At 56.8% G+C, this 25,046-nt stretch overlaps 1 protein-coding gene across 27 annotated transcripts in view; it reads right to left on the bottom strand.

Annotated features, from left to right (window-relative positions):
• Positions 1–2,087: 2,087 nt before the first annotated feature.
• The window catches only part of MYO18A (myosin XVIIIA), a 96,531-nt gene continuing 73,572 nt past the window's right edge, over positions 2,088–25,046 (bottom strand). For 12 of the 27 annotated variants that reach the window (XM_067021620.1, XM_059046256.2, XM_067021624.1 and 9 more), the window contains 17 exons: positions 24,662–24,789; positions 24,181–24,335; positions 22,285–22,408; positions 21,996–22,196; positions 21,336–21,446; positions 20,758–20,862; positions 20,344–20,490; positions 19,867–19,980; positions 18,415–18,531; positions 18,142–18,225; positions 17,559–17,696; positions 15,281–15,466; positions 14,752–14,891; positions 13,928–13,972; positions 10,631–10,753; positions 8,057–9,330; positions 2,088–3,496 (listed from right to left, as the gene is read on the bottom strand). In XM_067021620.1, coding sequence (XP_066877721.1) covers positions 8,061–9,330; positions 10,631–10,753; positions 13,928–13,972; positions 14,752–14,891; positions 15,281–15,466; positions 17,559–17,696; positions 18,142–18,225; positions 18,415–18,531; positions 19,867–19,980; positions 20,344–20,490; positions 20,758–20,862; positions 21,336–21,446; positions 21,996–22,196; positions 22,285–22,408; positions 24,181–24,335; positions 24,662–24,789 — 3,188 coding nt within the window. In that variant the 3' untranslated portion in view covers positions 2,088–3,496; positions 8,057–8,060. Of the gene's footprint in view, positions 3,497–4,086; positions 4,216–8,056; positions 9,331–10,630; positions 10,754–13,927; positions 13,973–14,751; positions 14,892–15,280; positions 15,467–17,558; positions 17,697–18,141; positions 18,226–18,414; positions 18,532–19,866; positions 19,981–20,343; positions 20,491–20,757; positions 20,863–21,335; positions 21,447–21,995; positions 22,197–22,284; positions 22,409–24,180; positions 24,336–24,661; positions 24,790–25,046 lie in introns of all 27 variants that reach the window. The other 15 variants (XM_067021635.1, XM_067021636.1, XM_067021638.1 and 12 more) reach the window with 8 other exon arrangements.

Genomic DNA, 25,046 nt, shown 5'->3' with positions numbered 1-25,046 from the left:
GGCGCATGGGGCTGCTGGACGGAACCAAGCCCAGACAGCCCTCGCGCTGGGAGAAGATGTCTGTCTTCTCCCACCCCCACTTGCGCCACCCATCGGTCCCTCCGGCTCCTCACCAAGGGTGATAAAAAGGTGGGGGTGAGAGGTTCTGTTGGCAGCATTGAGGGGCTCTGTCCGAACCTAGGATCCAAAAGATTCCTGCCAGCAATTCCACCTTGTTTTACAGATGGGGAAACTGAGGCCCAAGAGGTCAAGGCTCTTCTCCAAGGTCTCAGTGCTAGCGGCAGAAGCGCTCAGTTTAGCAGGTTTTATTCGTCTGGTTTTGTTTTGCTTCCACTAGGATCGGGGGACGCCACTCCGTAGGTGAAAGAAGCAGCAGCCCCAAACGTGACAGAACTTGGTACATTACCAAGCATGTCCTGGACTGCCCACCAGGCTGGAGGATTTAGAAAAGAAGACTTCCTGGGGAAAGATGAAAGGCGTTGGGGGTGGCAGCCAGTAGCTGTAGCAGGCAAGTACAAATGATCACACACTGGTCTGGAATACGTTGCTATGTAAAAAGTGTCGCAGCGTCCCTGAGAACCAGCTCAGAGGAAATGAAAGGGGAACAGAAAGTATTAGGGTTAGATTTAAGGCAGCACTTTCTCCCAGGGGGGATAATGGGGCCCTTTCTTCAATGACCAAGGAAGGCTGTGGACTCACCCTGTCCCTCCCACTTCTGAGGCCTTTCGGAATCCATCTCCCTCCAGTCCCACACGGGCCTGCTTGGAGGACAGGAGTGAATGATTGACTTTGAAAAGTCCCCATCACTCAGGTAGGAGATCCTTCGCCTGGATGGGTCTCCTGGGCTCTTTGCTGAAGGTGAGGACAGCAGATGCGCTGGCTCCAGGGCCCTGGGTGGGGAGAAGCAGCAGTCATGGCATCTCTTGCAACACACTCCCTGCCAAATGGATTCAAATTGGCTTGGATATGAACATATGATTAAAGGAGAGAGGCGATTCATTTATCAGGAGAGATTAAAGAGAGGCATCTGCGCAGCCTAGCTGGGGGACAATTAAGGAGCAAATCGCTAAGTGTCTGTGCCACCAGGCATGGGGGTGGGGCATGGGGGAAGGACAACTGGGATCATCTGCCAAGAGGACACAGGACAAAAGGAGGTGGTTCAGGAGTCACCATGTGCTGCTGTCGTCTCTGGGCACAGACTGGGCACCATGGGGAGCCTCACAGCCCCCCCCCCCCCCCGCCCCGCAATGCCTCTTATCCAGGATTCAGAGCAATCCTGAGGGTCTGAGATTAGAGAGGAAAATCTAGCGAGGCAGCTTTGAGCCTGGCACAGGGACAGATTTGCGGCCTGTTTTGTGGGAATCACTTACATTTTAGGCATCAGAGCGACCAGGAGTGCACAGGCGAGGGCAGAAGCTTACAGAGCTCTGAAGGCATACCCCAAACGAAGATGGGCTCTGATGGCCTTGCAGGTCCCTGGACTTCCCTGAGGAGTTTGTGCAGAGGGAATTGCCTTCCTCCCAGCCTGGAGCTCAGAATGCTGGCTGAAGGCCTTTGCTGAAGCTTGGAGAAGTGTTGGTCATGTGAGGTGATGCCCAGCTTCCCCAGACAGCCTGTGGAGTTCCCTGCCACCACCTCCATTTCCCAGCCTCAGGGCCTTTGCTCAAGTTCTTCTTTCTTCCCAGCACACCTATCCCAGCAATATCTACCTGTGGAAGTGCTATCCTTTCTTCAAGCCCCAGCTCAAAATACCAGCTCCTGTTAGAAGCCTTCCCAGTTCCTCCTCACCCTCTCTCAGTGAGAGTGTCTCCCCTCATAACTTGCCCAAAGCAACTTCTGAATTACAATCCACGGGCTCTTAAAATAAAAGGTGGGGTTTGTGTCTTCCTTAACCCATCCTCTGATCCACTGCCTCCGCCTGCTCCAGATGACCTGCCAAGCTCTCTGAGCAGCACTGGTCTGATGTGGGAGCAGGTCAGGGATGAGGGTCATTCCCCCAGGTCCCCCCAGAGTCCTCACTTTGCTCCCCTGTGACCACCCTGGACTTGACCTGAGCCTGAAGGAACAGGCAGGAAAATTGGCAGAGCCAGGAGAAAAAGGACATTTATTTCCATACATCAGGTAAACAGGGGAAGAGAGCACAGCCCAGTGAGTACAAACCAATTGCAGGAGAGAGGGGGAGACAGCAGATGGGAGCGGCACCAGGCACTGCCCTTGGGCCCCCGTCTGGTGGTGTTGGGGGGATGATCTTTCGGGTGGGAGCCGGGACTGTCAGTCTGCATGTTGGCATGTCTGGGATAAGTGCGTGTGGGCAGCGCGACTGGAAGAAGAAAAATGACTCAGGCTCGGGACACAGGGTGAGGACTCGCATCTAATACACATCAGTGCCGACCAAAGCTTCCATCTTCAGTTTTTCTGATCACAGGCCCTCAACCCAAGGCCTTCCCTCTCAAGCTGTGCTTGTGATCCAGGCAACTTGGACAGAAGGGGAGGGAGGCAGTGCTTGGATAAGCCCTGAATTGGCATTAGGTGGAATGGGTTTACTCTTCAATGGGTCATTGCACTTAACACACTGATGAGACAAAGAAGGGTAGGGGCTGGAAGTTCTGGCTGGTACAGATGCACCCCCATCTGTGTAGGCCTGCTCAGCTCGAATCCAGAAGCACCTGAGAGCCCCTCCCCACACGGACTCTTAAGAACCTGGGCCCAGCTCTGCTCACGGGTCTCTCCAGCTGCACAGAGAAAGGACTGCTCTCTGAAGAGTAAAGATGAAGCTGAGGTTCCCCTAGTCATCCCCGGTGCGGGGAGGCGGGCCGGCTGCCACCACAGCCCCCTCCCCCTCTCAGGGATACAGCTGTGATGGAGAGGTTGGGTATTTAAATTAAAAAGTAATAAGACAGCAGGCACTGAGAAGAGAAAGCCCTCCCCCAAGTCATGGGGAAGGAATTGCTGTTCCCACCCCAAACTCCTCCCCATGGACCCAGCAACCCGAGAATGTCCCAGTAGGCAATCTGTCCACCGTCCCTGAGCGGGGGGAGGGGGGGGGGGCAGGGGGGGTGCTGAGATGGAGGTCAACTTGCTGGCTCTATGCAGTGCCAAGCCACCCGCCATCCACGGTGGCCCAAGGCAGGAGCAGAAAGTTCTCTTTTCAGAACTGCTCTTCCCTCCACCTCTTCCACGTGGAAACGTCAGATACCCACAGCCTGGGAAGCCCCCTGACCGAAGAGGGTCGGGTGTTTCCCATGCAGATCAGCAGTCAGGTGGGGGAGACCCGTGCCCCGCCATTTCCCGGGAGAGGCGCCGTGGCAGCAGTAGGCCGTGGGTGGGAGGGGTGCACACCACTCCCCTGGGCTATGCGTTGGTCTCTGTCTGCTTGGCCTCTGTGTCGCTGTCACTCAGATGGTTGTGGGAGTATCGGGGCCTGGAGGTGCTGTCGACGGGGTCGTGCTCATCATCTGACCGGTCAGGGGCAAGGGACTTCCAGTAGCTGGTGGGGCTGCAGGGAGAGAGGAATGAGGTCACAGAGGAAGGATGCTCTTTACCTTCAGCACCAAAGCCTTTAGTCCTGAGGAGGCCCCCCAAACCCTGTCACAGCATTCCCCCGAAGTCACAAATTGAGAAGTAGAAGACTTCCCCAGCTTCCCCAGAAGATACTCAGGGTAGTAAGAGAAAGGAGCATATCGTTTTGACTCTGAAATCTTTTACAACTCCGAGGAAAGCAATGCTGGAGAGCAGCGGGTCTCGAACTTGAATGTGCGTAAGAATTGGCTGCAAGATCCCCGGGTTCTTCCCCTGAGAAGTTTTGATTTGCTAGCTCTTGGGTGGAACCCAGGAATTCTGCATTTTCAACTCCCTCCCCAGAAGATTCTGATACAGGCAGTCCATGGACTGCATTGACTTGGAGACTGCAGGTCTGGTGATTACACGACTACAACCTGTCTTAGTAAAGTTCCTCCCAAAAAGATTCCTTCCAAGCAAGACGGGCTTTCCCCATCGAATACTCCCAGATCATAACCCTTCTTCCTAATCAGGTTTTCCTAAGGCCGGTGAGAGTTTCTGCCCTTGACCATGATATCATCTACTCACAAGGAATAGAGACTCAGGATGGAGGAGCTGGTAAGACCTCTGTTTCAGGGTGGCATAGTCATCCCTTTCTTGGTACCATAATCCAACCCCAAGGCTTTCATCAGGCCATCGGGAGCCTCGCGCTCTCCCCTGACCAAGACATAAAGAAGCATTACTCCCTGGATGGAGCAGACTCATGGCGCTGGACACGGATGGATGGGATCTCATTTCCACCTCTAGTCACCTTCTCTTTTCTTTCTTTTCCAAAGCCTTCGAGCAGCCTTCCCCTGCCCCTCCCACCTCCACTGCCGCTGCCAGTCCAAGTGCACTGTCATTTCAGCAATGTTGGAGAAAATGCAGCCCAGGGTGGCTCCACCCCTACCAGTGCCCTGCACTCAATGGGCGCCTCCCTGCCCAGTGATCTCAGGGACACAGCCCTGCTTCCAGATCCTAGAAAGCTTCTGCTAGGATAAACAGGAATCCTGTGATCCCACTGTCTACAATTCTGATTTAAGAATCTGAGGAAGGCCCTTGTTTACTAGCGCTTTCAAAGTTCTTCTATCTCTAAACCAAAAGAGGAGGACACAGTGTTATGCAAGAAAGAACCACATGCTCGGCTTTTCCAACTGTGTTGAAGAAAGGATTTCATCACTGAGTATTTCCTGTAATGTGAGACACAGTCTTAGACACTCTGGATGTGCTATCTTATTCTTCACCGCATGCAATGGCATGGGGAAGCTGGTTCAGAGACAAAGCACCTTGCCCAAGGTCACACAGCCAGTATGTAAATCTGAACCTGGGACCTTAGACCTCCAAGCCTTTTGATGACTCGACCTTGCTGCCAGACCGGTGACCTGAGGAGAAAACCAGATGAAACCTGCATTCTCCCCACTGGCCTGGGCGAGAGCCCAGCGGGTGTGTAAAGACAGGTCTCTCTTTCTCTCTCCCTGGGGAGCTGGAAGAGCCTGATAGAAGAGCCTGTTCAATTATGCAAAACGGTTTAGGAATGGGGCAGTCTGGTTAATAGTTATCGTATTTCTCATGAACGAATTACCATTTTTAAAGGAATCAGAATAGCACAAAACACATTTAATACAAACTAGTCTGAACATAAATGAGTTTTACTTTGATGGGCCAAAGGCACTTAAGGACTCTGGGATGTCTCAGGGACGGAATTATAAAGCTCAACGATGACTGTGCAACATAGAAAAAACTGGGGTTATTTTAGCTTTTGGATTGTCTGAATTGTGAATTAGCGGGAGCCTGATTTTATTTTCATTTTTTAGACAGAACTTCTGGGCACCCAATGCTAAGGTCTGCTGTCGGGCAAAGGAAGGAATGGCTTTGTGGAAAGACAGTGGGGTTATTTTGTGGGCAGAGGGGGGTGAGGTAGATGCCAGGGCTGGGACCCAGATGCAAATGGGGTGCTCCCTTCCATCCTCACACCCCTCCTCAGAGTGGAGCTGCACACCCCACTTCCACATTCCTGTGCCTGCCACACAGACACCTGGATAAACGACAGCTGGGTTTCAACACTGTTCCATCCAGATGCTGGGTGCAGAGGCAGAGGCAGCCGGGAGGGCTACATGCCAGGCCTTTCTCCCCTGCTCTGTACAGCCGCAAGACACCCCTGCTCCCACCCTGGGTGCCCTTTAGCCAGTTTCCTTTCCTACAGCCAAAGCTGTCGCAGAGTCAACAGCAGGCAGCTGGCCCCCTTCCCTGGGGCAGGAGTCAGGGCTGCAACTTGAACATTTTAACCACATTGTTTCAAAAGCTTTCCTCCTCACAAGCCAGTGTCTCCTGCTCAACGCTGTCACAAAAGATTTGGTGCATAAGCTAATTTCCACTGGGCGAGCAGCCCCCACCCCTTGCCTTTGCTATGGATGCTTCCGTGTTCTGCATTCTTGCAGGGCCCCATCACCAGGTGGGAAGCTAAACCGCCCCCACTCTTGGCAGTTTATTCACCCCAAGCCAGTTCATGCTGAGTCCAACTAGGTCCTCCCTCCCCTGGACCTTCTCTGCCAGCTCTGTACTGGTTGGCCAGCTTCTGGCTTGGTGCCCACTCTGGCCACGGTGATTCCAATCCTTGTTGGAGGTGGCGGTGTGTAGGGTTTCAGGACTACTCCTGTTTTCCTGGTGGACAAGAACTGTGCTGGGGGCTGAGGGAAGAAACAGGCTTTCTGTGTTTTTGTTCTTGCCGGGTCAAGGGTGATGATGGGCTGAGTCACTGGGGTCTGAAATCCACCAGTTGCTGGTCGGTGTGGGACGGCCTGCCTAGGCCCACGTCTCCCTCTTCAGGTATTGGTACCGTGCTCAGAAGGGCCTGGCCCTCTCTGCTTTCCGAACCTCCTCCCACGGCCCACCAGCTGACTTCCCGTGCTAGGGGAACAGGGCACTCAGCAGGGCTGTGGAAGGAAGGGCTGAGATGGGTCGACACAATACTATGACCCCTGCCTTTTCTCACTGTGGTGCTGACAACAGCGCCCTAGTGCAGCTGAGATGCTTCCTATTCTTCCCAGAGCATCCTGCAACCATCTGCCACATGGGGGGAGTGACAGAGCAGGGGTAAGCCCAAGGGCTTGGTTTCGGAGCAGCTCAGGGCCCACAGAATCTGAGTTGGCCATGAGCCGGGTCTGGGTTCAAGTTCCACCTCCCCCATACCATCCCCCCTATCCCATCCCATCACCATCTCCGAACAGCTGCAGGTAACATTCACTTCCATGGGCTCCATTCCTTAAAACAAAACTGGTCCCTTTCGGTAGAACCCAGCCCAAGTCAGTGTGCTTGGGCAGCTGCTCCACTGCACAAGAGGCCCACTAGCACACGACAGGTGTGTGTTAGTTCATGCATCTAGGAAACGTTGCCCGTGCCCCAGGGGGCTGCGCTCTGGGGCCATACCTCCTGGGAAGCAGCAAGCTAGCCCTGGGAGGGTACCATGCCAAAAACAGCTTCACATAACCAGGGTGATCCAAATGTCACCGCCCACCAGGGAAACTGGCAACAATAGTATTCCAGTGAGTCAGTCTTCGCCTTTCTTCCGAGTGGGGGGTGTGGGCAAAAAGGGCCTAACAGCTAGATCTCCCTCCCACAGGGAGAAGGCTGGGGGAGGCAGGAGAGCCAGGAGGGGGCTGTCACTCAGCAGCTGCTAATTTCTATTCATTAAAACTTTACAAGATGAGCTAAGATGAGGTGACGCTCGTGTGTGGGCTTCGGGTAGGAGGGGTGGGGAGAGAGTCAGGCACCTCCAGGTCTGCTGCAGGGTGCGGTGATGTGGGCGCTGCAGCCCTGTAAGCCTTGCACTCTTAGGCTCGAGATGCATGCCAGAGAGGAGGGTGACGCTGCAGGCGGGGGAGAGCTGAGCGAAAGGCCCCTTAATAGCTGATGGCCAGTGATGTACCAACTCACGTCCGGGGGTCAGCTAGAGCCCTTTCCTGGGCCCAGCGTGTCAGGGTCATGGACAGAAGTTCCGTATGGGTGCTGCCAGACACATGCAGGAAACATTTTGCCCATGTGCTCTGCATTGGGTCGTATGGAGGAGTAGGGCAAGTAAGGGCAAGCTGAATAGACTCCATTCAGATCCTACGTAACCTTGGCAAATAACTTAACCTCCCTGAACCTCAGCTTCTTGTTCTATAAAATGGGGCTAATCAGACATTTGTTATGGGGTTAGTGTGAGGATTAAGTGAATGAAATATGGCAAGTATCTGGCGGGGGGGGCGGGGGGTGGTCCCTGGCCCAGGGTTAGGACTTGATAAGTGGGAGCTGTGACAGACATCACCAGCGAGTTCAGCTGATTGGGCTCAGGGCTCAGAATGACGAATCAGCTCAGCTGGCCCCCCGCTCTCTGAGGTGGCCAGGAGGCTCTCCGAGGCCAGGCCTGCCCGTGAGGAATGCAGGAAGGGCCTGGGTGGTGGCGGGTGGGACGGGAGCACGTTAGTTCACACCAAGCGGCACACACCATGCTCTGCACTCCACGCCAGGTGCCACCTACTGCACTAGTCGCTCTCGGGGCGGTACAGGTACCGCATCATCAGGCTGTCCACCTCTTTCTTGCGCTTCTTCTCCTCCTTCCGAGACTGTGGGCGCGCCTGCCCAGCCTCCTTGTCCTCCGCGGCTGGGCCCTTCTTCACGCTCGAGCGGCTGTGGCCTGAGACAGTGGAGCCACTGGATGTCGACGAGGACGACTCAGACTCTGTCTCTGTTCTCTTCCTCCTCGATCTGGACTTCTTCTTGCTTTTTCGAGAGCTCCCCTTCTTCCTCCGCCTGTGCTCCGAGGAGTCTTCGGAGCTGGAGCTGGAGCTGCTCCTTCTCTTGCTCCGGCTCTTCCGGCTGCTGCGGGACCGGGAGACATCCGCAGCAGAGGCTGAGCGGCGGATACTGGTGGCTCGCTCCGGGGGGTCCAGTTGGGCACTCCGGGTACTTTGGATGCTCTTCCGGTCATCCTTCTCAGAGTCAGGCTCCAGGCTGCTCCGGTGCAACGGGACGGGCTTGTAGCTCAAGACCTCATTGATGGCAGCCTCCAGGTCTGGGTCTAGGTAGGAGTGACGGCTGGTGGGGCGGACGCTGGAGCCGAGAGACTCATCCGCGGCGGAGGTGGAGATGCGGGGCTGGGGTGGCACCGACAGACTGCGGGCCAGAGACGGGTAGCTATACTGTGAGTGGGCCTCACTCAAGGCCACACTGGCTCCATCGTCCCAGTCATCCAGGCAGCTCCGGCCCAGGGACAGGTGGGAATCGGGGCTCTCCCGGCTGAGGGCTGAGGCCCGGCCCAAGGAAGGGCTGAGGGTCCTTGACAGGCTGTCGAGCCTAGAGGTGCTGCGGTGGGAACTGGGGGAGCCCGACAGCGAGAAGCTCAGGGAGGAGCAGACCCCATCCTCGCCGGAGCCACGCTGTGTGGCCGAGGAGGCCCGGCTGACGGCCGCAGAGACGGCCGAGGCCCGGTCAAAGTCTGAGCCCCACGGCTTCTCCAGCCCCCGGCTAGAGCAGCCCCCGACCCCGGAGAAGACGGAGCCACATTCCTCAGGCTCCTCGGACTTCCTGCCCAGGCTCAGCTCCTCCCTGGGGCCCCCGCGGGCCTTCCGGGGGGGCCTCTCAGGGGAGGCTGGCCGCTCGCTCAGGGTGGTGAAGAGCGAATCCTCATCCCCAGTGCCCCCGATGGAGTCCTTCAGGGTGAGCCGCTTCCGATAGCTCAGGGAGCTCAGCACGGAGGCCGGCCTCTCCTCCACCCCCTTGCCCTCCTTCCCCAGGGTGTTGAGGGCCGCTCTGCTGTGCCGGGCGTGAGGCCGGGGAGGAGAGAACCGGGAGCGGATTAGCAGCAGCAGAGAGAGAATGAGAGAGAGAAACAAGCATTAAACGTAGAGAATAAAGACACCGGGGGAGGGAGAAAGGAGGAGAACTTGGCAGCAGCCCTGGCAAAGTGGCCGTGAGGGCGTCGGAGGAAATGAAGCAAAATAATTTGCGTCAGTGAAAATAGCTTCATGGAGAATGTCATGTAAATTAGACGATTGTTCTATTTCATCACTTTTTCCCCTCAAAAACATTTAGTTCAATTTATTTCATTGTCAACTACCTGGAGCCTGGTGCCGTGCCGTGGTGAATTGGCAGTGGGGCGGGGAAGGTGGCATTAGCTGCAATAACAAAATGTTGTTTGGCCGAGTAAATTAAACCAATTAGAGGGGGCCGCCCGGGTGCTTGCGGTGAGGGGCTGGACCTGGGAAGGGGCCTCAGGGGAGCTGGAGAAGGAGAGGGATTACTTTTTCTACCCAGCTCACCCAGCGCTCTCTGGGAGGAGGTGGAACGGTGTGCCCTGGGGCATCAGGATGGCTCTGAAATGGGAGGGGGGAGTCAGCAGGGAAGTGGCCACAGGAGGGGTGGGAGCAGAGGACCCCGGCTGACCCGTAGGCGAGGGATGGGAATTGGAGACCTGGATTTCAGGGGTAGCTGCCTGTGTGATCGTAAGACCGTGACTGGGCTGGAAAATAGGGGAGCAAGTTCCCCCAGTGGATGGGTGTTAGCAGAAAGCATGGTGGAGGGCGAGTGAATAGACTAGAAGAAGAGGAGAATGGGCAGAGAAAGACAGAAATGTGTCTGTAGCTGTGACAGGGCAGTCAGGGGAATTGGGGCCTTTTCCGCTGCTATTCCCACTGAGACCTCAGCGGTCCACAGCCGGCCTGGACTGGCCTTGTCCAGGGTGTGGGATTCAGAGCCCCCCTGTGCCCCATGTCAGTCTTGATTCCAAGGGCCCAAACCATCAGGTCGTTCGTTCAACATCTGTTGAATGAATAAGTGGGGATGAAGTTAAACCTGCACCAAACCAAAGCCCTGAAGCCCGGTAGGAAAACATTACCTCAGAAAATTTAAGGGTGCCGCAGACCCTGACTAAGAAGAAACCAGGCCTCCTGGGCTCAGCCCATGTGCCAGGGGCGGGCCTGGGCCCCTCACGCACATACCAGGCAAGAGAGAGACACGGGTGGCGTGAGGCCCACCTTCTTTGGGATCAAGGCGCTGCTCATCCATCCCCGAGGCACGAGGTGGACTTTCCTCCCACCTAAGGCCACAGGCTCACCTAGAACTCTTCAAGCTGCCATCATCGGAAGCCGCCTTGGAAGGCCCCTTGGTTTTGGACAGCCATGACTTGACCCCGTCAACCCGGTCCTCCAGCTCTGAGTCCACATCCGAGTCCCCCTCGCTGTGGGAGGAGAAGCAGAAAGGTAGGCAAGGCTGGGAAGAGGTGATCACCTGGTGGCCCAGGAGGCAGCACCAAAGTGGCAAAGCAGGTTTGTCTTGGGTGGGGGTGGGATGCAGGGCAGCATGCGCGTCAGTGAGTCAGAGAGAACAAGAGAAGTTAGACGGAGGAGCGCACCACTCACAACGACCCTGCCCCGCTCAGCGGGCCACATTGTGTGACAGCCACCGAGAAGAAGACCCTGAGGAGCACAGAGGCGCCTCCTCCCCGCTTTCTGTGACAGGCTGCCGTTCAGCCAGCCAATCCAGTGAGAACGACAGGGAGACCGTCCATCCATCAATTACAGCTAAATGGCTTTTGGTTAAAAAGAGGAGTCCTGGGCCCTTCAGCTCCTCCCTGAGGCCTATTCTGCTGTTCTTGTCTGCCTGTTCCCAAAAATGTGGCTACAGCTGCTGCCACTTTCCATGCCTTCACTGCAAGAGCTGGGCTGCTGGTGATGGAACAAACAAGAGGAGGGCTTCGTGATGACTTCAAGTGAGCTTGAACCTGGAGTCTCCTGAGCTGATGCAGTGCCAAGTTGGGCACTATAGGCCGTATCGCAGACCCATCCTGTGACTCCCCTTGGCCCTTAAGAAACAGAAGGGACAAAGAGGGGAACCGCAGCATTTCCCAAGGGGTTCGTAACAGCTTCAAGATTCAAGCTGCACCTGGAGATCCAGTGGGGCCCAGAAATCCCAGACAAGGGCTCTGTCTCTCCCAGTCTCCTCTTCCACCCTCAGGAAGCCTCCAGCTCTTGCTCCCCCAGGGCTTTTTTCTGGCCAAGCTGGCCTGAGCCCTCGACTTGCAAGAAAGCCCAAAGGAGTCAAATTCTGATGCTGGAATCACGGTGACCTCCTAACACAGCAGCAGGGGCTTGGGGCTTGGAGATAGCTTCTGAGTGAGACTGCTTCTAGAATTCTGCAAAATGTCTGCTCACCACATTCCCTGCTATGGATATGCTAGGATTTCTCCTTGATATAAATTTTCTTTCATCTGTGTCAACAGGAGCAGCCCCGTTCCTGAATTGTGTTCTGGAATAAATAGCCACACAGGTGTGCACGCACGCGTGCGCGCGCGCGCGCACACACACACACACACACACTCTCACACACACACACACACACACACACACACACAGAGAGAGAGAGAGAGAGAGAGAAGAAGCCACCAGACTCTGTTCTGGGGATGAGACAGCATGACTCGTGGGGAGGGGAATAAAGAAGCATATTTTATGGGCTTCCGTCAAATACAGAATTATAACAAAGACCAGGCTGGCTGATGCCCCGGTTAAACAGGAGTTTAGCAGACAGCCCCGAAACCGCTAATGCAAGCCCTGTGCCCGTTCGAGCCTGGCAGATTTACTACGGTGCACAGGCCCTGTGGAACGCCAATACCACCTGACTTATACGCCCGTGCAAAAAACCTCCTTCTCTAGCTTCAGAGCCTGTAATTTATCACTGCCGTTCATAACCATATTGATTGCCATTAGAAAGGAGGTGCTGTATGCATCGCAAAATCTATGTGTACATGTTAAAAGCATTTCTGTGTAAATCTCCCTTAATACTGTGCTGTTTACTGATTTCATTAGGGTTATGGCAACAACAACTGTATCTCTAAGTAAATCGAAACATTATTTTTCTGGCTGCCTTAGCACACTCGCTCGATAACTTGGAGCAGGGGCCCAGAGCTGCTGAGGAAAAGACCCCCTCTGCCGTCAGCAGGAACCCGGCTAGGACTGCAGGCTGGTGTGTGTGTGAGCGTGTGCAATGGTTTAGGATATGATCTGAAATGAGCATTTCATCAGTCCTCGAGGCTCCTCCAGCCCAAGGATGGCGGGGCTGGGACACACAGGGGACTGACAGTCATGGGCCCAGAATATGAATTTGCCTCCTGACATTCAGAGCAGCGAATGGGTTGAGAAGGTGGCCTGCCCGCCCTTGCCTTCCCTTTAGTTTCAAGCCTATAGAGGATGTTTGGATTCTTTTCCTTAAATAATCAGGCCCGTAAACAAACTCCCGGGGCAGGCAGGCTCGGGGGGCAGTTGAAATTTTAAATGGTCGGAATTAAACCTCGCATCAAATACAATTTATGTCCAGGCTCATGTGCTATTAGTTAACTGGGAGCTGAATCGCGGGGGAACAAACAAACGGAGACAGAACGGCAGGGGATATTAATTGCGTGTGACAACCGGGCTCCAGCGGCCCTCTATCACTGTTACACACTATTACATTTATCATTAGCTCTCACGGAGTCCTTTGCGCTGCCGCCAGCCCATCCTGGCCAGGGGAGGAGGCTTGCCAGGCAAGAGAGAGTGGGGGAGGAAACCCAAAGTGGCGCTAGAACAACAACCTCCAAAGACCAGCCCTGTCGGACCTGAAGGAGGATCACCCCGATCTGCCTGAGGGCCCGCACATCTGCCCCAGCTCCCAGCAGAAAGAAGGAAACGGACAAGGGGTGGATCTACTGGGCTTCCCGCCACCTGACTGACAGCAGCACAAATGCCTGGGGCCTCCTTCTGCCCAAGGTGCCGGCGGCGGGGCTGTGCTCCCTTCCCCTGCCTGGATGCTTTCTTCCAACAAGTAACTGTTAGATGCCCCTCACCTTCTACCCTTGTCTGCCAAAAGAAGGTGGCGGACCTTTCAAAATGAAACATACCCACTTCTTTCAGGCAGCTCAGGCTCCAAAGGAGCCCAAGGATGGGGAGAAATCCAGCCCAAACAGACTTTTCCCCAGAGAAAGAGGCCGGGAAGCGGCTACACTTGGTTTCTGATGGGGCAGAGGCTGAAGCTCAGGAAGGCAGGCTGTGGGTACCACCCGATGAGGCTGAGCTCCCCTTTCTGACGGAGCCCCCATCCTGCTGACCAAGGAATGTGGGGGCCAGTGAGCCTTCCAGGTGGAGCACCCTTGTTGCCTGTGCTCTACAGGGCGCGGCCTGCCCCCTTGCCTGATACAGGGCGCGGCCTGCCCCCTTGCCTCCCCTGGGACAGAGTGAGCCGTGTTAGCATGAGGGACTAGCTCAGAGGAGGAGAGGAGGCTGTGTGTCCACATGCGACATGCAGCAGGGCGGGAGCCCAGGGTTAGGGGGAGGTTAGACACCACGCGAGGAGAGGCAGAGAGCGCATGCGCTCCAGTCCTCACGGTTTATTCTTTCTTTTCTGATACTTTGTCACCATGTCCTGCAAACTGGAAACAGAAAGAAAATGGTGGGCAAGGGGGCCAGAAGAACACAGAAAAGTCAACCAAGGTGGACCCCTCAGCCGAGGACCCCTCCCTTCCTCAGCAAGACAAGGCTCTGGCTGGCTGAGACCAGGAAGTGGGACGGTGCTGTCCTCAGAGGGAGGTCCAGGCCACCTGGGGCATCATTCCCCTGCCCTAGAGGAGCAGGCTCCCTGGGCATCCGAGGAGCAGGATGGGGCCTTGGCCTTCAGGTGGGATGGGGGCAAGTCTGAGGGGGTCTGGTCAGGGCAGCCTTGGGAGCTTCTCCAGGGCCTGACCCCACCCCCACTACCAGTCTGCCTGCCTTGTGACTTCCTCCTCGGCCTAAGACTACAAATCTCTCTGCTAAACCATTCCCTGGGTGGGTCTTATGTGACAACAACTCTGGCACGGTAACAAGGCACCAGGGCCCTTAAATCTCTGCTCTCCCCAGAGTGGGGCAGGCGCCATCAAAAATGCAGCTAAACGGGGGAATAACTCATCTTGAATGGGCAGAGCTGGAGAGCCAGATCCCTGGGAGGCCTGAGGAGAAGGACAGGGAGGAAGTGGGGAGGGTGTCTCACCCGGGCAGCAGCCGTCCAGCCCTCAGCTGCTGCAGGACAGGGTCCATGCTGGGGTCTGGCAATGAGGGGAGGGTGGGCTGGAGGCTCAGTGGTGGGGAGACCCAGACTGCAGCTGTTCTACCTGGTCTGGAGGCAGTCAAGAGGGCCTCCGAGCCGGCCACGGTTGCCATGGAGGCCCCTCACCTGTTGATGAGGTCCTCATTCTCATCACTCTCCATCTCGTCCTCAATGGCGGCCTGCAGATCCCCGATGCGCTTGAACGCCAGTTTCAGATCAGCCTGCAGGCTCTGGTTAGCAGCTTCCAGACTCTCCAGATCCATCTCCTAGGAGGGAGAGGGGGCAGTCCAGTCCTCAGGAGGGCTAGTCTCTCACCCAGCTGCCCCAGAAAAGGCCGGCTTCCAGTCTCTCTGGGCCAGGCAGCAGCTACGTGGGTGCTGCTGAGAACCTGCAGCGCTTTCTCTGCTCTGCTGTTGCTGGGCTGTTGAGGCCTGGCCTTGCCTGATGGAGACTCCGGTACCACCCTTGGCCCCTGGCCTGCCCTTAGGCTTTGTGGACCGTGTTCTTGACATGTTCTCTTCCCTCTCATTTTGGTTTAGAATTAAACCATGGTTTCTTTGCAGCCCACCTCCACAAGCCCACAGGTGTGGAGGTGTGTGCTTAGCAGCTTCTCAGAGGGCTGCCAGCCTCAGGCCTCGTGGGTAGGGGGCATTACCAGTTCATGCTTCTTGCGGCTCGCCTCGGCCTCCTTCCTGGCAAGCTCGCCCATCTCCTCCTTGGTGTCCCGGAGCTGCCGCTGTAGCCGCTTGCTCTGCTCCTTCTCCCGGTTCTCAGCCGCCGTGCGCTGATCCCGTTCCTCAGTCAGCTTCTCCATGTTTTCCTTGAGCCGGCCGGCCAGGCTCTGGACAGGTAGGTGGAAAGAGAGACCCATCAGCCAGGCAGAGAGCGGGGTGCGGCAGAGCTCCAGAGTCAGGAGGCCTGGCTCCAGCTCCGGCTGCCTCGCTCACTGGCTCACTGGCTAGCTGGGCAAGCAACGAAAGCCCTCGGAGGCGGCTTCCTTTGTCCTTCTGTAAAAAAGGGAGAATAACACCTATTCCCCAGGGGTCTTTTAAGGCCCGAATAAAGTAATGTATGTGAAGGGACTCTGGAAGATGAAAGGTGCTGTTATCATCATTATCACCACCTAGGTTGGAGGAGAGCTCTGCCTAGAGTCTGGGCCTGTCCACACTGATGCCATGTGTGGGGCCTCCACGGGCAGCAGGCTTTCCCTCAGAGACCCTAAACCCAGAAGCTCCAAAAGCTAGGGCCTGTGCTCAGAAGTAAATGGCTTTACTGAGAATTCTGGATTAGGAGGAGACTGAACAGTCATCGCGTGCCAAACACAAAGCCATTCCTCTAAGCCTGATGAATCTCTCTTTCCCCCGAAACGGGAACACATGTTTCCCTTCTGCGCCATAGGATGCTGAGCAAAAAAATCCCTGGAGACTGGGGCAGAGTGTGAGGGAAGAACGCTGCTTCTGGTCCTAATCCTGGTTCTACCGCTGACTGGCCGTGGGGTCGCCACTCTCAGCCCCCAGCCTCTATGTCTCTAAAATAAGGCTACGTCTCTAAAGTCTGTGTGTGTCTAACATTCTGTGCATCTAATCCACAGCACTGCCTTTCTGAGCAGAAGGGAAAATGAGAGAGTTGAGGAAAGGGACTGGGGCCCACGAGAAAAGGAGGCAAGTGCAGCAGGTCTGTCCTATTTTACATCCACCAGACCAATGGCCTCCTCTGCGCCTTGATAGCTTTGGGGCCTTAGGCAACCTACTTAACCCTTCCTGTGTGTAAAACGTGGATCAGAATATTACCAGGGCAGAACACGGACTATTACTAAGTCTCCTTCACTCTCTCTAGCTCGCCGGAGGACTGTGACCCTGTCCTGGGAGGTCCAGCCATATTTTCTTCAAAGGTCAAGGGTACTAATGCCCTCCGATGCCCACTGCCAGCTCCATAGTCACCTACTTCCATCCCCACCCTCTTTCCTGCTCCACCGACTCAGGGGTTAATGGAGAGGTGGCAGGGATGTTCCTCAGCACCCACACCATGAACATACTTCTCATGAAGGCCTGTCGGTGCTCAGACAGATGTCTACATGCTTGGGATGGAGGAAGAGAACTTAAAATAGGGTGAGAGGGGTGTAAACCCGGAGAGATCATTCTGCTGGCCTCTTTCTTTCTACCTGCTCTGCTGGAGAGGGAGGGGCTGGAGCACGCTGGCTTCAGGAGAGTGGAACCAAAAGGATTAAATGTGGAGGTTGGAGATTACAGTTGGGAGGAAGGAGGGGTGGAAAGGGAAGATGGAGGTGAACAGAAAAGGGAGAAGGGTCGAAGGGTGAAAAGTAGAGGGAGAGGACAAATGGGATGGGGAGAAAGGAAGAAATAGGTCAGGGTAAGAAAGGGAATGAGATTGGGGAGAAAATAAACAGAGGAAGAAGAAAAAATGGGGCAAAAATGGAGGAAAATGAAGAGGGAAGGGGAAAAAAGCAGAGAATGCAAGCACGGGAAGAACTGAGGAAAAAAGGGAATAAAAAACCGGGAGGGAGAGAAAGAGTGAGCGGTGAGATGAGAGGACAGGCTCCAGCCCTTGCAGAAGTGGTGCCATCCGCTGCATATTTATGACCCTGCCGGAGAGCGAGTGAGGGGACCAGCCGGGGGGGAGTGCACGGTGGAGGAAAATATGAAGACGAAAAGCTAAGCTGCTCTGGTCCCTTGGCAGAAAACAAGCACAGGGTCAGAATGTAAAGCAGGCAGGCTCCGCGGTGCCCAGAGAGCAGGCCTGGCGAGGGGGGGAGAAGGCACCCGCCCCGTCAGCTGGCCTGGCAGCTTGGCAGAGGCCTCCGTGGAGCAGGAGTGGCTGCGGGCCTGCCGGGCCCTGCTGAGCATGCGTGGCTCCAGACGCTGGGGCCGCTCAGCCCTGCCTGCTGAGGACCGGACGGGGAAGTGTGCACCCACCTCCAGCCGCTTCACTTGGGTCCTTTCGAACTCCAGGCGTGTCTCCAGCTCCCGGATCTTAGCTTCCTGCCTGCTCACCAGGGACCTGTCCACCATGGACTGCTCCAGGAACTCCACTTGGCTCTGGAGGGCTTGTAGCTGTGGGTTGGGGTGGGGGTGGGGGGCAGGAAGGGAAGAAAGAACTGAGCCTGGAAAGGGAAGGGGCAGGTTCTCTCTCCCCCCCACCCGCCAGCAATATCACCATGGTGACTGGAAGGCTGAGGGAGGGAGGGATGCACAGGGAGGTGGAAGGATGGGGCCCCGAGCCAGGGGCATTCCCCACCTGGCCCTGTGCGGGCACAGATCTTGCCCTTTGGAGAGAAAAGAGAAAGCTAAGGACCAGAGAGGGCATAGAAATGCGAAACGAGGCAGCTGAAGCTGGAACGTCTGCTGCGGTGACATGGCTCCAAGCCTAGGCCTCTGCACTTGCTGACGCTGACTGATGGCAGGCTGAAGCGCGTGCTCGCCTGTGAGCTCGGGAGCTGGTCCCCACACACAGTGACCCTGGCACCCTCTCTCTACCAAGGGAGACCCTGGTCCCCACCTTCTCCTGTAGCTCTTGCTTCTCTTTGTTGGCTTCTTCTAGCTGAGCTTGGAGATCATTCATCTGAGCCAGATCCCGGGAGGCCTGGGAAAGGAGAGGGTGCTGAAGCAGGATTCCCCCATGAGCACCAAATCCATCCCACCCCACCCCTCACTGAGGCCAGGGCACACAGGCACCATGACCCCCCAAAGAAGCGGCTGTGCCAGGGACCTAGAGGAGGACCAGAGGGCAGCGCTTCCGCAGGCTGTGGCGGGGCACCCCTGGGCAGTGTACCTGAGCCACGGCTGCCTTGTGCTTCTTCATCAGTTCATTCAAGTCCTCCTGATCCTCCTCCAGCCGGCTCTGGATCTCATTCTTCTCACGCTGAAGGCGGCTCAGCTGCTCCTCCAGCTGGACAGAGACAAAGACAGATCAGAGAGCATCAGGCCTGGCCTGCCTGATGGCCCTCGGTGGAAAGACTGAACCTCCCTAGGCCACCTCCAATGGGACGGGGTGATGATAGGGCCAGGCCCACCCGCTGGAGGAGGTTCCAGGACCCGTGATGCTCAGGGAACTGCCTGTCCTGCTGTGGGCCAGGGAGCTGAGGGAAAAGGGCTGTCTTTGCAGCTCAGGCAGACCCTGGGCTAAATGACAGCTGCTTTCTGACCGCTCTTTGGAGGCTAATGAGAAGGCAGAAAAGGTCTGTCCAGAACCAACGACCCATCACCCTACTACTAGCGTTCAGGCCCTAACCTGTGCACACTCTGCCCCCTTCAGGCCCCAAGGAAGGACCCCTCAAATCTGTGAAACTCTCCTGGCACGTTTCTCCTGGGACTGCCTGCTCCCTGGCCATCCAGTGCCCACAGCCAAGTCCACTCCTGGGTGGGGGCGGGGGAGGGGGGAGGAGAAGAGACAGCCAACAGCAGGTTCAGGAAATGAATGAATCTATTAGTCTGTAATTCCAAACCAAAATGACTGCGTTGGCTCCTTCTCTGCCCCATCCATCTTGTTACCGGGACGTGGGGAGCTGCGGAAGACTCCGCCAAGAAATTTATTAACTCGGATTTAAATAAAATGGTAATTTTATAACAGCCCTTTTTAACACAATTAAGGAATTTGAATTACTCACCTGAAAACAGCTGAGGAGCATAAATGTCACGGGGATAAATCAAGCCCAGGAGATTGGCATCTCTCAGCAGTCAGGTGACTGGCTGGGGGGCCAGGGAGCCCAGAGCCAAGCCCAGCCTCCTCCCCTGCCCCATTCCCTGCCTGAGGAGGTACCATGGCCGTATCCCAGTAATGAGTTTTTGGCCGATGGATGGGCCGTGGGAGAGGTGGGGAATTAAAAGGGAGGCATTAAATAAGCACTCTAATTAGCTGCTGCTTGGGCTTGTCAGTGGGCTGGCCAGGGGCAGGGGAGGGAAACCAGCCATCCCATCTTCTTATCGGTGCTTCTGCTAATCTCTAGGTACCTGTTTACATCCCTCAGCCACATTTGCTGCCTTTATTTATGGTGTTGGGGCCTGTGGCCAAGCTCCCACAGCCAGCCCTTGCTGGCTCCCCCCTCCACCTCACTCCCTCCCAGGCCTCTGCTCTGAGTGGGGAGAGGCAGAGGAGGGGAGGCCTGCTCTCGCTCGCAGAAAGCCCTGGCGTGAAGGGACCGGGCCGGGGGTAAAAGCAGCCACCGTCACAGCTCCATTCTCCCTCAGTCCCCCGAGTCTGGCCTGGCACACCCCGCATCCTCACCGCCGTCTTGGCTTTGGCGATGTCGTCAATCTGCAGGTGCAGGTCTTCGATCTCCACCTCCATTGCTTTGCGCGCTTTCACGGCTGCTGCGCAGGTGAACTCTGACTCCTCCAGCTGGACAGAGAGCCACCCCCGCCCCAGGGAGAGGCGTCAGCCATTCCCTGGGGACAGGAGGGCTGTGCAGGAGGCTCGCAGGGGAGAGGGAACCCAGGAGCTCTCCCTCTCCTCTGTTTACTTCAGACCCCAGGGCTGTGATGTGTTGTGCGTGTACCGGCATCTCCTCCCGTGAGAGGGGTGGTGGATGCTGAGCCCGTCCACACCATCCTGGGCTTGACAGTCATGCATAAAGCATGCGCAGACCCTGGGGAGTCTGGCTTCTCCCCACTCCCCTGTCACCTCCCTTCCCGAGGACTCAAGAACCACTGACAGGGGCAGGAGAGAGACAGAGAAAGCTGATGACCTCCTGTCCGCAGGTACCTGGTTCTTCAGCTGGGCGATCTCCCTCTTGCTGGGTGCGTTGTTCTTCAGGTGGTCCAGCATGATCTGAGCGTCTGCCAGCAGGGCCTTGGTGCGCTTCAGGTCTTTCCGGAGCCGCTTCTCTGACTCAAAGTCTCGCAGGTTCACCTGGGTGGACACCAGAAGCTGGGGCTCTGGGCTCTGCCCCGGGGCCTCCTCCCGTCTTCCCCAAGCCCACTCCCCACCCTACCCTCACTCTCAGAGATGCCTAATGAGCAATGACAGAGGAAGTGCCAGGATTATGCCAGCTGGTGAGCAACCCCAGTGTGTAGTGGATGTGATCACCCATCCCACAGGTGATGACAGCGGGCCCTACGGAACCAGCACCCCTCCTGTGCCCAGCTCTCCCCGCGGCAGCCGGCAGTCTCCACTCACCTGGTCACTGAGCGTGGCCACCTTGTTCTCCAGCTCCCGCTTTTCCCGCAGCACCTTCTGCTTGTCCTCATACTCCTCCTCGAGCTGTACTTCCATTTGCTTTAACTGGGAACAGGGGCCCATTCGTCCCTTCAGTGTCTGGTGCCAGCCAGCCCCTTCCCTACTGGATCCTTCCACCCCGGGAAAAGAGTGGGGCAGCGCTGAGCATGGATGACCCCAGAGGGGCAGACCCTGAATTCAAAGTGCCTAGGGTTTCAAAGCAGCCTGAGAGGGAGAGGAGGGACGGCAGGTCATGCACAGGGGCCCAGGCCCGTGTGGGAGCCCTTGCTCCAGAGCCCTTGTGCCTGCTGCTCGGCACAGAAAGCAGGGGGGCATTAACTCCTCAAGGGCCTGAGCTTCTCTACGGACCCTGAGAACACACATCCCAGCCAATGCCAGGATCCCGAGAGGAGATGCCTGGTCCCAAATAGCAATGGAAAATAGTGTGGCTAAGGTAAAGAAACAGAAAAGCCCTTACTTCAAAGCAGTGATGGGGGAACCGGCATTTATATTGGACAGGTAAGTGCCCGTTGCTTTACCTTCTTCTGACATGACTGCCGGGCCTCCTCCACCTCCTCATCCCGACTCTCCATCTCCTTGGAATGGGTCTGCCTCATCCGCTCCATCTCCATCTCGAGCCGCAGCTTGGCCTGGAGGTGGGAGGGAGTAGGGACTGGGTTTCTTTCCCAGCAGCACCCTGACCCCTCCCCACTGCACCCTGATGGGCCACTCTCCCCAGGCTTGGGAGCAGGGAACGTCTCCCTTTGCTCCCACCTTGTTTCTATGGCAAGTGGCTTCTCCAGAGAAGCTGAACTCCTTTACTAGATGTCTGGTACAGGCCCAGAGAAGGCTACCGGGGGTGGGGGCAGTCCTGCAGCTTTTCCACTTGGCCTCCAGGCTCTAGCTCCCTGAACTGACATGGTAGCTCAGTGGCAGGCTGGATGGGCTCATGGCCTTCCTGCTGCCATGCACTCTGAGCCCCTCACCAGTGGAGGTCAATTAAGATCTGTTCTCGTGGAAAAGTGCCATGAAAGCTTAATTATCTTCACACTGCGGTTGGCGCAGATCAGGTGCTCCCTCGATATTTTGTGAATAAGAGAAGGAATGATCGATTGGATTTGGGATCTTGTCCTCCTCTGGCCCACACCCCGGGGTAGCTGTGGGGACGGCAGTGCCTCCCTCAGCCAAGCCCTCAGCACCTGCTCCAGCATCTGGATGGTCCCCGCCTGCTCATCCAGCTCCTCCTCCTGATCCTTGACCTTGGCCTCCAGGTCTCGGAGCTGTTTCTTGACCTTGGCCAAAGAGGCCTCATCCTTGGACTCTTGGGAAGAAATGTCCTGGAGCTCAGCCTCCAACGACACAACCTTCTGGGTGAATCCTGCAATGTCCATGTCTTTTTCCTGGAGCAAAAGAGAACATGAGGCTGGCCCTGGGCCGGCCCGAGCCTGTGATGGGGTTGGGGTATGGATGATGGGAAGCCCCACGCACCTCCATTTGCTGCTTCAGGCTGAAAGCCTCGGCGAGGAGCATGTCCTTCTCCCGCTGCAGCTTCTCCCGCTGCAGCTTCTCCCGCTGGGCCTCCTCATGTGCCTGCGAGAGCTCACTGTCAAACCTGCGAGGGAGTGTGGCCATGGTGGCTCCATCAGATAAGGGAAGAGTCCAGGTCTCCAGCACCCAGAGGCCACCAGCAAGTGGCGCCACAGATATGGACAGGGCCCAAGTCAGGGGGAATCATGCAGCCTGAACTTGGGGCCAGTGGTCAGGTGACATTCAGGGGTTACAGGTCAGGCCACCTAGGCCCTGCTGAGCAACCTGGTCTGGGATGGGGTGGGTAGGGGTTTCATCAAACAGGTCCAAGGAGCCTTTTCACCAGATGGGCCTCAGAGGGAACCACACAGGCTGCTTCCAGGGAAGAGGTGGACAGACTCTCCTCTGGCATTGAGTCTCGACCTTTTCCCTTTCAACAGATCAAAGAATGGAAAGAGGGATCAGGGTGAGGGCAGAGAGGACATCAGAATGGGTAGAAATGGACGTCCTGCCTTGTCTAACTCACTTTCTACAGTTCAGTTTGGCAACTTTAGACCAGGCCCTGGCCAGGCCCACCTGCCCCAGCAGCACCCCTGTCACCCCCAGGACACCCCACACCAGGCTGGAGGCCCCAGTCCCACGGTGCCCGGCTGGCAGCGTGCTTCAACGGGCACACGGCCCGCGGTCGGGGGCCTCTTTCTTCACTTCTCCACTTCCCAGCCTTCCATTTCCTGCCCGGTGACGCTACAGAAGGAGCAAATTGCTGAAATTCCTCTTGCCACCTTCACTGAAGAGCTAATCGGCTTCCTGTCAGAAAACCGAACAGCTCATCTCCATCCCAACACCACATCAAAAAAAAAAGTAAGAAAACTCGGGGCAGCTGAAACCTAATAAGGTGCCCAGCGGGGAGTGCAGCGAGCCGATAACTAGGCCGCGCTGGCACTGTCATGGGGGTGCTCTGAGCGGGGGCGGGGTGTCCCACTAAGGGTGTCTGCCACTAGGTAAAAGGGAAGGTGGGGGTAAAGATGAGAACTAGGGAAGGAGAGAGTCACAGAGCTGGGAGGGAGAAATATAAGGCCTTCCTACCTCCTCTCACTCTCTGCAAGGCAGCAGCCCGGCAGGCCCGAGTGAGCCCGGGAGGCCAAGGGTAACCCTGGGTCACTGAAAGGACTCAGCCCTGCCTTCCTCACCCCCAGGGGCGTGGGTGTGGGGCTGCCCCTTCACAAAGGCAACTGGTGCCTCTGCTGAGAACCCAGACCCCTGCAGCGGGGAACCGGGTGCCGTTCCCACCCCCTGGGGCACCCTGCTGTTCCGAGGGTGTGTGGGTTCCTCCCTGTTACTAATAGAGGCATCCCGTTCCCATCCCCAGCCAGGGAAATTAATTTAGATTGGATTTTCTCCTGTGAGGGCTACACCTCCCCCACTCTGTGTCATTACCATAATGAGATGGAAGTGGCGCAGATAGTTTAACGACATTAGTCAGGAGAGTGTGTTTGTGCAGCTGAGGCGAGGGAGAGGTGGGGAGCTGGGCGAGGGCAAGAGGCAGGGCTGCCATGGAGAGGTTCCTGCACGGGCTCTGGCTGACACCCATCCTTCCTGGCCCCAGGCAGGGTGACAGCAATATACCGAGGGGAGCATGTCCGAGAGCGAAGGCCTGAGCAGGCCGTCGGTGGGGCTGCGGTCTGCGTGCTCCTCAGGAGTGAGACCCCGACTCACATTCCAGGATGAGTGAGCATGCAGGCAAAGCCCCTGGCCAAATTCAGGCCCCCTCTTCTCTCCTCCCCGGAGGGAGGCAGGGAACCCTGTCTCGGGCCGCTCTAGGAAGTCCTCCGCGTCCAGGGCAGGGGACCCACCCACCTCCTCTGTTTCTTCTCCAGCTCGTGGTTGCGGACCTGCTGGCCCTCCAGGTGCAGCTTGGTGTCCTGCAGCTCGGCCGTCAGCCGCTGGCACTTCTTCTTGAGCTGCTGCAGGGCCCGCTGGCTCTCGTCGCTATCTGCCTGCAGGTCTCCAAGCTAGGGGGCAAGGTGGGGTGCAGGGTCAGCAGCCATTGAGAGGCCCAGAAGTACTGGTCGAAGAGGTGAGGAGAAGGAAGTGGGTGAACGAGGGGGAGATGTGGGGATGAGGGATGAAGTCAGGGTCGTCCAGGGAACCTAAGACACTCTTAACAATAGTTTGGCCTTTGGTTGTCCCCGGAACCGAGAGGCGAACGTGGCAACCTTTCCCTATTGCTCCCAGGGCCTGCCTGGCTCCGGCCATTCCCTGGGCCAACATGTGGCACCAAGCCCCTCCCTCCCGGCTCCTCCCGGGCACGGACCTCCGCTTCGTCCACCAGACTCACCCGCCTCTCCAGCTGTCTCTTGTTCTGCTGCTCCACCTCCAGCTTGTCCTCCAACTCCTGCTGGAGCCGCTTCTTGGTGAAGTCCACCTCCCGCACTGCTCGCTCATACTTCAGGCGCCACTCGCCACCTGTGGGGTGGGGGCAGATAAGGGAGGACTGAGCTGCTGAGAGTCCCCGAGAAGGGGGCCAAGGGGACGAAGGATGGGGCAGCAGGCGGAGGCAGCTGGAGGGACTCAGAAAGGTCCCCGGAATGGTGGCTTCCTCCCAAGGCAGAAGGGAGCCACTAGCTGGGAGAAGCCTAGAGAGGGTGATGTGGCCACGTGTGCTGTCTTCTCCCCAGGGACCGCCAGACCGCGGTCCTCAGACGTCATCATTATCCTGCTTG

The sequence above is a fragment of the Kogia breviceps genome, chromosome 19 (genome assembly GCF_026419965.1).
Source record: "Kogia breviceps isolate mKogBre1 chromosome 19, mKogBre1 haplotype 1, whole genome shotgun sequence".
NCBI classification, from domain to species: domain Eukaryota; kingdom Metazoa; phylum Chordata; class Mammalia; order Artiodactyla; family Physeteridae; genus Kogia; species Kogia breviceps.
Note: the sequence above shows the minus strand (reverse complement) of the source record. Positions and strands in the feature narration are given on the sequence as shown.